General features: G+C 40.7%; 1 protein-coding gene across 1 annotated transcript in view; it reads right to left on the minus strand.

Moving 5' to 3' along the window:
- Positions 1–14,437, minus strand: part of RPGRIP1 (RPGR interacting protein 1) — a 60,411-nt gene that overhangs the window by 32,116 nt on the left and 13,858 nt on the right. Inside the window, 11 exon segments of the mRNA XM_004390009.2 lie at positions 169–329; positions 1,507–1,652; positions 3,478–3,551; positions 4,039–4,185; positions 5,481–5,504; positions 8,697–8,802; positions 9,663–9,802; positions 9,804–9,879; positions 10,305–10,404; positions 11,603–11,856; positions 14,070–14,211. Coding sequence (XP_004390066.1) covers positions 169–329; positions 1,507–1,652; positions 3,478–3,551; positions 4,039–4,185; positions 5,481–5,504; positions 8,697–8,802; positions 9,663–9,802; positions 9,804–9,879; positions 10,305–10,404; positions 11,603–11,856; positions 14,070–14,211 — 1,370 coding nt within the window.

Consider the following 14,437-nt stretch of genomic DNA (forward strand, 5'->3'; position numbering starts at 1 on the left):
GGTGGAAAAAAAGGATGGAGCTCATGAAGCTATCTCTACTCTCAGCCTTCTCAGATCCTTCCAAATATTGTCCTCATTCTGGTCAAAATATTACTCAGTATCTTTTCCAGGAATATTTTCCAGAGATCCCTCTATAGAGTGGACTTGTTTGTTTAAAGAGGCTCTTACCTCTATCTGAGCAGCCTCTTGGAATAGAGTTGGGTGAGTGGCTGGTTCTGATTGCCCTCCAGGAGACTGGGAAATTGTGTTTTTCTTTTGAAGGCTCTCTATCTCCTGTTGATGCTTCAGAATCAAGTTGGTGACTTCAAGCTTCAGATCCTGGTTTTGGGCTGGGAAAAAAAATAACCCAGTTACCAGAGTTGAATCAATTGTAAATTAGATTTTCCCACTAATGTTTAATACGTTTTATAAATTTGCCCTTAGAGAAGCAATTTTCTCTCATTTCTACAAAGGAGTTCTAGCTTACTGACTCAGTAACATGAGTTGACTCTTGCACTACAGACATAGAGTGGAGGGGAGAACAACAACAACAGCAAAGCTACTTGGCTAACTGGGATAGTCCAAATCTTTTGACAGCACCCTCCATACCAGCATTTCACCAACTCTGTTCCCATTGCGTTCTGACTTCTAGGCTGCTGGTTCTCTGTGGAACTCATCTCCACACCTACTCTGACCTGGAGAAAGGATGGGCATTTCATTATGTGTGTGTTTGTGTATGTGTGTGTGTGTTTCAGGGAAGGAAGATAATCTATTTTTAGTGTGTGGGAATCTATGTATTAGAGAGGGGGTTAGATTAGATTACCGCTAAGACTTCACTTGTACTTCATACCTACCACCACAGGGTCCTTAGCATGTGCTCCTAAGCTTTATCTTCTTATGGTTCCTGCCTCTAGTTTTCTTGGATGTCATATTCCTTTTCCTTCACTTTCCTATTTGAATATACTAGAATGTGATGCAATATAAATTTGATAAAGCTAAATATCAAGATCCAGGCAGGCAAAAAGAAGTCAGATGAAGGTCTTTTTTTTTACAATGTTTTAAAATCTCCAGAATAACTATCTCTTGTAATTCAAGAGTTAAGTTGGTGGTGGGTGGGGGAGTGACAGTGGTAGCCAAGAGTCGTAATTTTCTTCTCATTTTCAGGTATCCAGTACTCAAAAAAGTTGGCTCCCAATCACCTCTAAACTGATTGAGAATAATAAAGGCAGAGAAATTAATTTTCAATACTTTCAATAAATAATGTAAATATTTAAAAACATAATAAATTAAAAATTGGCATCCCCTCAAATGGAAAGAAATTACACAGGGAAAAGCATACGTATTACATGTTTTCCTGATTGTAAATATGATTTGATTTTCAGTGTTCTTATTCTAGTTATCTATGACCCATAGGATCAAGAATAGGATCAAGTGTAGGGATGGGGGAAATGATGGCCCAAGTTCCCTTTTCCCAAAGCAGATGTAGAGGATGCCACATTTGAGAGAACTCTTAAAGGCCCAACCTACCTTTTTCTCTGTCCAACTGAAGTAACATTTTTCTCTTCTCCTCCAGCTCAGCATTCAGCTGATCCTGCAACTGAGAGACTTTCTCCTGTAGCTGTTCTCCTATGAGCTCATTGCCCCATTGAGGCAGAGTACTGCTGTCCAGCATGCTGAAAATGGGAAGTGAGCAAGGAGGGAGGGGAGAGTTGTCAGATGGACACTTGAAGGTATGTGATATGACGTCTTGATTACACAGTTTCAGCATCTCCTGGGCCTAGTTCATCACTCATTCCCCTACATGTTTTTTTCTGCCCCTGCTTTATTTGTAACTGTCATTTACCAACTGCCTTGGAACTTTTGGATCCTATTGAGGGGTTGCTCAATATTACTTCTGTTTAAGTCTCAAGTATTCAGCTGAGCAAACACCCCAAGTCATATCCATTTCCCAAGGAACTTATCCCGCATGATGGATGGCTTTCTTTAGGCAGGGAACTGTGTACCGAGATGTTCTCAGGCCTGCAAGATCAGAAATAATGAACAAGGTATTCCTCTTCTCTTTGTTTCATTCCTCCATCTGCCTTCACCAATGGCTAGTTTTGAGAATATTTGCCTTTGAACTAGATTAAAATTACTATTCCAGAGGGCAGGAGCTAGACTTTTCAGTGACTTTACCCTGCACCCCAAGGTCCCTAGGTGATGCAAATAGTTTGCACTTGACTTTGGTTTGAACCCACCCAGAGGTACTGTGGAAGAAAAGGCCTGGCAATCTGCTTCCATTAAGATTACAGCCAAGAAAACCCTATGGAGCAATTGTACTCTGTAACACATGGGATCACCATGAGTCAGAATCAACTTGTGGCAAGTAACAAGAACAACCCTGCACCCCATAGCATTTTTTTGGTGACCCCGTAGTATTTTAGCTGTGAAGGCAGACCCATTCTGAGTATAAAATATACATGGCTAATTCTTGATTATTTACACAAATAAAGAGGCACTGATAATCAAACATTTATTTCTGTTCATGTCTTTTCCTTATTTACCATTTTAATAAATGTGGTCTGAGAAGAACTTGCTTAGGCTAGTATTAAGATTGCTTGGCACTTCCTGACCATACATCACATGATGACCCAAGAAGACAATGTTATGAGTGATAAAGGGAACAAGACTATAGTAATGTTTGTCCCAGGGGGTCCTCCACGTAGATATCCCAACGCCTCTTTGTTTCACTGCATTGAAGTGCATCGTTTGTTCCCGTGATACTCTCATACAACTTCCCCAATCTGCCCACTACTGCCTTTAACTGGATCAGAAGGCACTTTTAATTTTTTAAACCATCCAGATGTTTTTAATTACAAAAGACATATATGGATACATGTTCGTTGTAAAAAACTAAAATAATATAGAAGTATATAAAATAAAAGTGAAGATGCCCTTTTACCCTACTCCAAACCTCTTCATAGCTCCAGAACTAACCTCATTAAGTTTGTGTATCCATACATGCACATAACATAAATTAGATCAGCATTAACATACTCTTTTATAACTCGCTTTTTTCTTTTAATAATAAGTATATCTTAGACATGTAGATCTACCTCATTTCTAACAGCTATATAGAATTTCACTGTAGGGATGCAACATGACTTAATCAAACCCCTATCAGTGGAAATTTGGGTGGTTTCCTTTTTTTTTTTACGAACAATGCAGTAATTAACATTCTTATTATACAGATATCTTTGCACATACATAGAAGGATTTCTTTAGTATTGATTTTAAAAAATGGAATTGCTAGTACAAAAGACATGCATATTTAACATTTTGGTAGATATTGTCAAATTCTAAAAAGACTATCCTACTTTATATTTCACTAACAATATTGAATACTGTTTTCTGCATAGACTTATCAATACCAAATATTATTTTAAAAAATGGGAAGGCATTTTTCTATAATTGTCTTCTACAGCAAACAATGCTCTAAGACTCAAACTTGATACTCACTTTTCTAAGAGTTTGTCATAATTGTCATTCAGCAATTTTCGTTCTTTTTCCAAATCTTCAACTCTCTCCTGAAACTAAGAATGATAGTAGAGTGCCTGAGATAACTTTAAAATCCATTGCCCTGCACAGGTTTTCCCTTTTCTCTGGCAATGTGGGAATAGGACAGGAGCTTTTCTATGCTCATCTCCCATGTCTGTGATGAGGAGAGCGAGGAACCATTCAACTAGAGAATTGAACCAACTGAAAGTGGGGTGGAAACTTCTGGCGGAATTAATGAAGATTCTCTGATGCAAGTTTTCACAGTGTCTAGGTTTCTACTGTTAGGGAAGAAGCAGCACATTTTGAAAGAGCAAAGACTTTGGAGTGTAGACCTAACTATGAATCCCAGCTTTGACTCTAATGACTTAATCTTGAGAGAACTATTTAACCATGTGGAGCCTCATTTTTCTCATCTGTAAAAATGAAATACCCATATTTAATTGCTGTTAAGATACACAACATCTCTGAAGTTGGAATGTAACTTACAACTGATGGTATCTTTTAATTATTATGGTAATTTACCTCCTTCAGAGTCACCTGCAGGACAGCTACATCTTCCAGTTGGGTCTTCAAGTTCACAGCTTTTTTGCTTTCCTCCTTCAGCTCTGCCCTGAGCTCATTCACTTGACCAAGGAGAGCATCATGGGCTGCACTCAGAATTCCCTGATTCTGGGACAAAAGGAAGGGCACTCTAGGAATGGTCACATCACTCAGCAAAGGGTGGTCTCGAGATACTAGTAACCCTAGCATTCGTTAGTAGGTGTCACCAACGATGACTTTGATTAATATCCCATTCTCTTTGCACTTTTCATGCTAGCATTTCTCTGGAGGTATAGTTTCCCTGCTAAGTGATGATTTTCCACTCTAGGCAATTGTAATTCATTATTGGAGCCTGATTTTCCCAAGGTTCAAGTTAAGCCCTAGCTCTAAGTCAGATGCCACCTTTAAAAGCTGCCTTAAATTTCTACGCTATTTGATGCTTTTTATGATGATATAGTCCTCCCTTTGCAACTGAGAAAATGACATGTAGGATCAGATGACTCTAGAAGTTAAGTGACTATATTTCTGGTGGACTGTATTGTTTCTCTGGTGGACTGTATCGTATCTCTGGTGAGCAACAGCTATGACTGGTTATTCCGGGAACTCTGATTTGTTGTTGCTTTGCTGTTAGTTGTCTTTGAGTCACCTCTGACTCATGGCAACCTTATGTATAACAGAACAAAATGTGGCCCGGTTCTGTGCCATCTTCATGATGTCTGAGTCCATTGTTGCAGTTGTTGTGTCACCCTATTATCTTCATTGGCACTCTGTTACCACCACCCATCTGTCAGTTTGTTGTACTGTGGTAACTTGTGTGTTGCTGTGATGCTGGCAGCTATGCCATTCGTATTTCAAATACCAGCAGGGTCACCCATAGTGGACAGGTTTTAGCAGAGCTTCCAGACTAAAATAGACCAGGAAGAAAGGTCTGGCAATCGACTTCTGAAATTAGCCAGTGAAAACCCTATGGATCACAACTGAACTCTGCTTTAGTGACCCTCAATCATGGACATTCACTCAGTCCTACTTCTACATCTACAACTCAATTATAGGTTGAATAAGGCCAAATATTTAACAACACCAGGGAAGATCTGTAACAACTTTGTTGTATCGCACCACCTCACACATGCTAGAAGAATACTCTAAGGAATTTCTAAGCAAATGCTACAGTTCTCCAAAGCAATATGCTGAAAAACACTATTCCAAACATTTCTCAACACAGATCTCATATTCAATTTTTATGGAAAGAATGCAATGAGTATCTTCTCATAATAACAGTATCATTTGTCTTAACAGAAAGAAAGCGACATAATAACTTTGATTTCTTCTGCTGAATTCTGATGTTATGTCACTTGGAGAGGAATATGAATTTATTTAGGTCTGATTACTATAATTACCAAGAGTGTCAAGGATTTATTAAGTACCTTCTGGAGCAGGGTTTCATATGCCTAGAAGAGAGAAATAAGTATTATTCTATTGATTTATCCATTTGATATATACGTTTGGTATTTATTTATCTCTATAATATAAATGCTTAAATATTTATTTTAAAAAACATTGTAAATAATTTCCATAAACCAATTTGTGTATTTGTTTACTAGTTACTACTATTTTTCCCCTACCCTAGTTGGCCACATAGTCTGTGAGTGTAATATATTACATCATTTCTTAAAAAAAGGATGAATGGTCAATTGTTCACATTTGCATTGCACTTAATGGATTATACAATAAAAATGTTTAATCTCAGACTAAGTGCTATCTGTTACTCAGCATGTTTCAGAAAAGACTCTTTCCAAGATTAGTCCAAAGGACTAAATGACCTCAACTACCATGGCCGCCACCAGACTGAGTCCAGTACAGCTAGATAGTGCCCGGCTACCACCGACTGCTCTGACCGGGATCACAACAGAGGGTCCTGGACAGAGCCAGAGAAAAGTGTAGAACAAAATTCTAACTCACAAAAAAGACAAGACTTACTGGCCTGACAGAGACTGCAGAAACCCTGAGAGTATGGTCCCTGGATACCCTTTCAGCTCAGTAATGAAGTCACTCCCAAGGTTCACAGTTCAGCCAAAGATTAGACAGCCCCAAAAAACAAAACGAGACTAATGGGGCACAACAGTCCACGGGCAAGGACTAGAAGGCAGGAGAGGACAGGAAAGCTGGTAATAGGGAACCCAAGGTTGAGAAAGGACAGTGTTGACATATCGTGGGGTTGTTAACAATTGTCATAAAACAATATGTGTACTAACTGTTTCATGAGAATCTGTTTGTTCTCTAAACCTTCATCTAAAGTACGATAAAAAAATTTTTTAAATAAAATTTAAAAAAAGACTCCAGTTTTAGAAAGAGAAACAACAATCATCGTAACAACAGCTACCATTTGTTGAGCAGTTACTGTGTGTTACATTATATGTTACTATGTGTTTCATTATAAGTTACTTTATAATCATTATAATCGTTTCACATACATTACCTCATTTAATCCTTACAGCAAATCTGAGAGGTAGATATTATTATCTAAACTTTGAAAATGAGAAAAGAAGCTCAGAGAGCTAAGTCACTTGCTGAGAATAGCTACCAAGAAGCAAAACTAAGGTATGGTAGGTAGGGCATGTGCCCTGAGCACCACTGGAGGAGGGGGCACTAATGAGCAGTTTCTGTTGGGCATCACAGTGTCCATCACCAGCTGTGAGAGATCATTCAGCAATTTAAAACTAATTGCCATAGATGCTACTTTCCGTAGACAGCCCCTGGAGGCAGAACGTTAACTCAGCCTGTATGACCCCAGAGCCTGTGCTATTGACCACCATATTTTACTACTAAGGGATTACGGGAATGCAAACTCACTTTAGTATATGTGTAAGAAAGCATAACTAGAAAGGTAAATTGCTAAAGAAACACAAATTGCGTATCCTACATTAAAAAAAAATCATAGGTGATTACCATCTTAGATCATCTCTACTACTGTTTCCTGCCATTAATATAGGTAAGGAAATTTCATTTAGAGTGACTTTCCTACTTTTTACCTGTAATGCAATGGAGACATAAATTTTTAAAAAATCTAATTCCACAAAAAGAGCCATTTACTAATACAACTTTAATTTACCTTCCTTCTCATATTTCCACATTCTTTAAGTGTTACCAAAATTACAAGAATACAAGCATACGCACAGTTCTCTAAAAGACACAGGCTTGGAGGTTGGCCTTGTAAAGACGCCTTTAACTCTTATCAGAACAGATACATGGAGGGCAGTGCTAACTGTAGCCAGATCCAGTATCAGTGAATGGCACCACTATCATCTAATCATCCAAGCCAGAAACCCAGGAGTCTTCTTTCATTTCTCATTTTCCCTCACCATACTCCCCTTTGGTGACCAAGTCTGTGTTTCTACTTTCTGGACATCTCTCATTATGGTCCCTTTCTCTCCAGGTCCTTGTCACAGGCTTAGTTGGGGCCCTTATCTTCTCTCTCTTGGACCACTGCAGTAATCTTCTTCCTGATCTCTCTGCCTCCAGTCTCGACTCAGCCAACCTATCATTCATTCTCCTTCCAGAATGATCTTTCCTTGTGGTTTTGTGATTTTTTTAGAAATTTGAAAAATTCAGAAAAATACAGATAATCTATAATTTACTGGAAGTTCCTGGGTAGTATAAACAGTTAATGACCTTGGCTGCTAACTAAAAGGTTAGAGGTTCAAGTCCACCCAAAGGTGCCTTCAAAGAAAGGCCTGGTGATCTACTTCTGAGCTATCAGCCACTGAAGACCCTATGGAGTACAGTTCTACTCTGACACCCATGGGGTCACCATGAGTCAGAATCAACTTGATGGCAACTGGTATTGGTACCTATTTTTAAGTTGTCCTCTCGTTCCTGTAAGTTCCTTGAAGGCAGGAACTATCTTATCTTTGTACTCTTTCTGTCCCAGTGCTTTGCACAGTTCCTGACACTCAATAAATATTTATTCGAAAAAAAAGAAGAATGGTGCTGACTTACAGCTTAGACCTTTGATGCCCTATTTCCACCATCCTGATATGGGTTTCCACTGTGTTGGTAACAACGAAAGAGCAGGAGCCTTGGTGCTGGATAAACCTGGACTCAAATCCTGCTCTGCCCTTGACTATTTTATGGCTTGAGAAAGTTACTTAACTTCTTTGAGGCTCAGTTCCCACATCTGTTAAATGTATTTACCTTGAGGTCTGTTGTCAGGTTTAAATGAGATCAGGAATGTAAAATATCTAGGACAGAGTCCAGCAATAGAAAATGCTCAGTACATGCTGGTTCCCTTCCCTTCCCTTCCCCTGTTGTTGCTCTTGGCTTCCCAATTTCTTTATATTCTGATTGTGGTCCTTGGTTGGGACCTTAACCTGACATGCGTTAACTCCACTTAATTCCACTTTAGTGGGCAGGGCTTGAGCCTTCTTCCTAATAGAGAAATCATGGGACATAATGGGAAAGAACAGGCTCTGAGTTGCAAGGCTTGGATTTGAATATTACCTAAAGTTGTGTGACCTTGGACAAGTAACTCAGTCTCTCTGAATTATGGTTTCCCATATGTAAAATGGAGCAAATAACACTAATCTCCTAACTAACTGGGTTTTCCTCCCTCCAAGAAAGCACAGCTAATGATGGCAACTCACCTCTTGAACTTCTGTTAGTTGAGTTTTTGTTGCTACCAGTGAGACATTCTTTTCATGTAAGAGCTTCTTAAGTCGAATCAGCTCTATATTCTCCCTAATGGAAGCTCTGCAGAAAGAAGTTGCTAAAATACTCTGTCTGCGAAAGTACAGAGTTAAGCCCCTTTCCCCTCCACTCTGCACCAATAAGGACATCTCCCTCTTCCCTTCCCATCTCCCCCACAATACACCAGAACTAGGGAGTGTATGTACACGCTGGTAAATAATCTCCTCTCTCCCATTTCCTATCACACCAGCTGAGATTTGATAGATCATCAACCTTAAACTCTGTTCTGAGAAAACATAATAGCTACTTTTCAATTATGGTGCTCACAGTTTCCCATAAACCTTGCTAAATTCACCTGGGTCTGAGCCTCGCTTCCTTAGAGAAACCTGAGAGGCATGGGTAGGGATGGAGGACACAAAAGAGGATTATAATTTCTGAACCTAGGAGATCATTTTTTCTTTATCTTTTGAAAGGTATTGGGGGAGGATTTGGGCTCCTTGCACTCTAGCTCAGTGATTCCCAGTCCTACATGCTCATTAGAATCACCTGAAGATAGCTGGAAAATTACATCACCTGAATTCCACCCCCAAATAATTGAAAGGTAATTGCTGGGATGGGGCCCAGACATCTGTGGTTCTAAAATTTCCCCAGTGACTGATGCACATTGAGGGCTGAGAACCCCTATCTGGTGATGAGGATAAAGTAGTTCACCTTGTATGAAGTGAATCAGCAAATCTTCTATTACACAGAAATATCCCCTTTAGATTAACCCATTTCTTAACCCACTAGGGACTCCAGGTCTACTCCTCAGATTGAACTTAATCCCAAACATTCTCTTTTCCACTGAGATAGAGAAAAGTGCAAACAAGAATCTCTTACTCCCTTAGTTCATTGTGGTTTGAGGCACAGGATGCCACTCTTACCGAAGCTCTGTGGCCTTCTGAGCATGCTCCAGTGAGCTTCTCTGTTCAAAATCTTCATCTTTGGACCACATTTTTTCAGGAGACTTGGGTGGTTCTTCCACTTGCATAGTATCGCTGGTCATAACGTGGGCACTGTTAGGCACACATGCATAGGCCAGTGAGTTTAGTTGTAATTATGGCTTTGTTGAAAGAAATTGTACTGTTAGAATTAGAAACATTAAACATAGAAAGGAGAAATAGAAACTGCAGTGTTATTGGGGTTTAGAATTGGGCTTTCACATACATAAAAAGAAGGTAGAGGAGTTAGTATGCATGGAGGATAATCTTATGAAATATGGATTCCAAGTGTCAAACAGAAGTATAAATGAATTATGATCCAAAGGATAAAAATATAAAGAAAAATAGAGGAAATGCCTTCAATTAAGGTAAGAGACTTTATTTTTCTTTCCTCTGAGGCCAGAGAGATACTTGTTTTCCATTTTTAAGCAATGAGGTTGAATTTGATCTAGGAGTGATCTTCATCTTCTCTGATCATGCTAGAAAGACTCTAAAGTGTCAACACTCACTTGTTTCCTAAATGATGTGTTTCCAATTAAAGTTGCAGGAGTTACAGTGCACACAGGACAAATGAAAAGAACTTACAGTTTGCTGGGTTCACAGGATATTTCAGCTCCGGTTTTTTCATTTGTCACATGCTCCTTGAATGTGGGAGGGGCTGTGTAGCTCAGCCTCTCTCTTGGCCCTGAAATTTAGGCAGAAGATCGAGACTCTGGCAACAGAATCCTCCAGAACACCAAATGCTAGAACTGGAACCCCAAATGCTGGAACTAGGGAGTCCTGAGACCTGGGGGAAATCCTTTTATGACGACTGATCCCAGAGGAGAGGTTCTCCATCTTTACTCTTGCACAGAGCTGCAACTACAGCATTAATAAATCAGTGGGATTACAGACTCTCAAGTCGGTGAGAACGGGAAGAAGACAAGAAAGGTTCAAGCTTGTCCAGGTCAGGGACTGTGTGTCTAGCCCTAATGCATTTTTATCTCTAGCTCCTGGTACATAATAGGTGCTCAATAACACTGAACTGGAATTTAGACTCATTTAATTTTTCTAGTTTTAGCAAAGGTTTGGTTGGCCGGAGTAGGGGGCTTGAAAATATAAGACCATATTAACAAACCAAATGAGTATTTGTTAGTAAATTAAGTGTATTTACATTAAATGCTAGGTATAGATTTCCTTCACCTAGGCTACTAGTCCTCAGTTTAGGTCCATTGGAATGAGGTGTTTTTACCCTGGACACTCAACATAGGGTTTCATAGCAGCCAGAGAAAGAAAGACCTCAGGCTCTTGCAACTCTTAGTGATTTACAGCCTGGTTTCTAGGCCTGGACTTCAGGGATGGATTTTGGGAATCTTTGAACCCATGAAATTGTATGTAAAGTTTTATGTATGTGTATGTGCATTTTTTTCTTGGGAGGGGGCCTTAAATTTGACGAGGTTTCAAGGCAGTTCATACCCCCCTAAAGCTCCCCCCAAAGGTTAAGAACCCCAGCTTTAGAGGCATCGTTGTACTAGAAATCCTGGCTCCGCAGCCACCTAACCCAGACGTGCAGTGGGAAGACCCGACTTGGATCACTTCCCTCACGTCTGAGCAGGAATAAATGTTATCTCTGTGTTTTTTTCTGACCCACTACAAACTCCACCAGCAAAGTCCCTGTTTCTCGTTGTCCGGTTCTCCCTTTCTCAGCGGTACTCCATGGTGAATTGAGAATTTTGAACCTGATACCCCTCTCAGGAAAAAATGTTTTAGGGAGGTAGGAAGGAGGGACTGGAAACAAAAGAACCAAATGGGGTGATGAGGGGAATAAAGCAGCAAGGAAATTGTGACAGGCAAATCAATCCTTCCCAGTGGTTAAGGCCTGAGGACACGGCCCCGTCCCTCACCTGTCTTGGGTTTCTCTGGCACCAGCGCTCCAGCAGTGTGGAGCTGTCTGCGCGCCACGTGGTCGCGTCTGGGAGAAGACAGTCGGGCCCGCTGGACCTGCCGCTGCAGCCCGGGCATCCGGGGGCGTTGCTGTGTCGCGGGGCGCTGCAGCCACTCCGCGTTCCGCCGCCGCCTTGCGGGTTCTGGGAGCTGCGCCGCCGCCGCCTGGGCCCGCAGGTCACCATCAACAGCGGTCAACCGGAGCAAGGCCGTTCTCATCCGATGGGCAAAAATAAAGACAGCGGCACGTGGCTTCTCCTTCTATGACAGTTATTATTTCTACAGTTTATTTGGCGGCAGTCGTCATGAATTGACCTACTGTGGCCCATTATTTACTCTTAAAAAATTAACTTTCTGATTCCAATACACTGTAACTCTTTGAGGGCAGGGACGTTGTGGTGCACCTCTTTGTCCAACAGATTGCAGTAAGCACACACTCATCTCAGTAAAAAATGTTAGGGCACTCCCCGAATATATTTATGTGTCTACTTATTTTTGGATGATATACATTTCCTTCTGTACTAATAAATTATGGATATTATGAAACAAATAAAAATACTAATTTTTAAGGGGGAGATAAATAAATACAAGTAGAAATTTCAATATTTATTTCTCCCATCCCAATGATTGTCTTCCAGACAACTGTGTACTTGCCCAACTTTAAAGATTACTCCTCTATAGCACCTAGCATACACTGAACCTTACCTATAGTGGATACTCTTTGTTTTCTTGACCTAGACCAAAAAACTCACTGCCATCAAGTCGATTCCGACTCATAGTGACACAGTAGGACAGAGTAGAACTGCCCCGCAGGATTTCCAAGGCTGTAAATCTTTAGGGAAGCAGACTGCCACATCTCTTTCCCGTGGGCAGCTGGTGGTTTCCAGCTGCGGAGCTTTTGGTTAGCAGCCGAGCGCTTTAACCACTGCACCACCAGGGCTCCTTACTTGGACCTAAAGTCATGCTTTTTACCTTTACAATTAGTTTCTGTGGTCCCACTGCCTGCCTGTTCTGACATTTACTGTGTGACCATGAGCATGTTAACCTTTCTGGGCTGCAATTTCCTCATTTATAAATGAAAATTATAATAATAATGTCGGCCTCCTTAAGGTGGTTGTGAGGATTAAATACGTTAACACGTGTAAAGTGCTTAGAACAATGATGGTGCCTTGATAGCAAACCATGATTGGCCCAGTGCCTCACGCCTCTTGAGTTTCTGGTGTGTAGCTGTCTGCCTCCATGTGGGTGCAAGGCTAGGTGCCGCGGGAGCAAGAGAATAGACTACTTTAGCCATTTAACATCCATAATTTCAAGTAGTTTATGGTTATCAACCAATAAGCAAAGTTTTTTAGTCCCGTGCAAACTTCTGACTTTACCAGATTCTCGAGTTCTCCACAATACAAAACGATCACCAACTCTGAAGTACACTGGCCTACAGTAGAAGCCTGCAGTCTTACAGATTCTAAATGAACCACTCGGAGGCAACAGCTAATAAATCCAATTTGTTCAGCTACAGGTTTGTTCCTGGTGGGCACTGGCACCAACATCTTCAAAATGTGTTCTAGAGACAGACCTCGGGCTTTCAGAACTCCCGTTCTCCCCATCTGTTTGTTTACCCCTCCTCCCCATCTCAGATTCCTCTCTCCTCCAGTTTCCCCCCCACCTCCCCCACTCTCTCCACACCCTCCCCAATTCCTGAAGACTTAGGTCCCCACCCAAGAGATCCAGCTTCAATAGGACTGTGGTGGAGTCAGGAATTACCATTTTAACAAGCCCACCAGGTGATTCTGATGCAGATGGCCTTTCGAAAGCCAATAACCTAAGGTCACTATACAAAGTAGATTTCCATGTTAATAGCTTTCAGCTTTGCTGTGACCTTGGGCAAATTAACTTTTCTGTGCCTCCTTTTCCTCTTAATAATACCTCCTTCATAGTATTAAGTGAGTTAACAGTATTTATAATATTAAATTAGTTAATACATATAAAGTACTTACAACGTGCCTGCACATGGTAAACAATATGAATTTTGTTTTGTAAATAAAGGTTGAGGGCACCTAACAGCTACTTGCCTCTACACCCTTCCTTCCTCTGATATTTTGACCATTCCTGCTCTGACCTCCCCTTTCTTTGTGACCAGGGCAGGAACCAAAGGAAAGAAGGGGTTCAGCATGATTGCCCAGTCTCCTGCTCTGTGGGTTGAAACAGTACAACCCAGGTTCTTGATGCTTTGTGGCCACAGTCTACCGATATGTTTGACAGGAAAACAGAGTAAAAAAATTATTTTTGGACTACTTCAAATATTATTTTTGGAGCCAAACATCCTTGAAATTTGATTAATTCTCTGGCATAGATATCTCAGCAAAATATATTCCTTTTTATTCAGTGTGGTGTACGCCTGGTATAGACGCAGCTTTCAAAGACAAGAACTTGAGGTACCTTTTGATCTCATCCTGTTGCTTCCAAGAAAACGCCTTCACCATCATGTGCTTGTCATGAAGTCGTAAGAAACTGTCCTCCAGTTCTTCCCTGCTCATCGTGCTCAGGGATGGTTGAGTTTTTATGTTCTTACCTAAAGTCCCAGGAGAGAGCAAAAGGGGATTATTCTTACATGTAACTTTTTAACCCATCTGGTCTCTTATCATATCTTGTCCAGAGGGCATGGATCTATCTTGAGGAGAGTATCTAAGAGAAAATTCAGGAAGTATGTGAAAATAGGTGCTAATGGAACTCTGGAGGCTCCTTTTCATATCTTTCCAGCATGATGTATGACTCAGCTTCCCGTCTAGAAAGTACAT

This window comes from Trichechus manatus, unplaced genomic scaffold (assembly GCF_000243295.1).
Source record: "Trichechus manatus latirostris isolate Lorelei unplaced genomic scaffold, TriManLat1.0 scaffold00273, whole genome shotgun sequence".
NCBI classification, from domain to species: domain Eukaryota; kingdom Metazoa; phylum Chordata; class Mammalia; order Sirenia; family Trichechidae; genus Trichechus; species Trichechus manatus.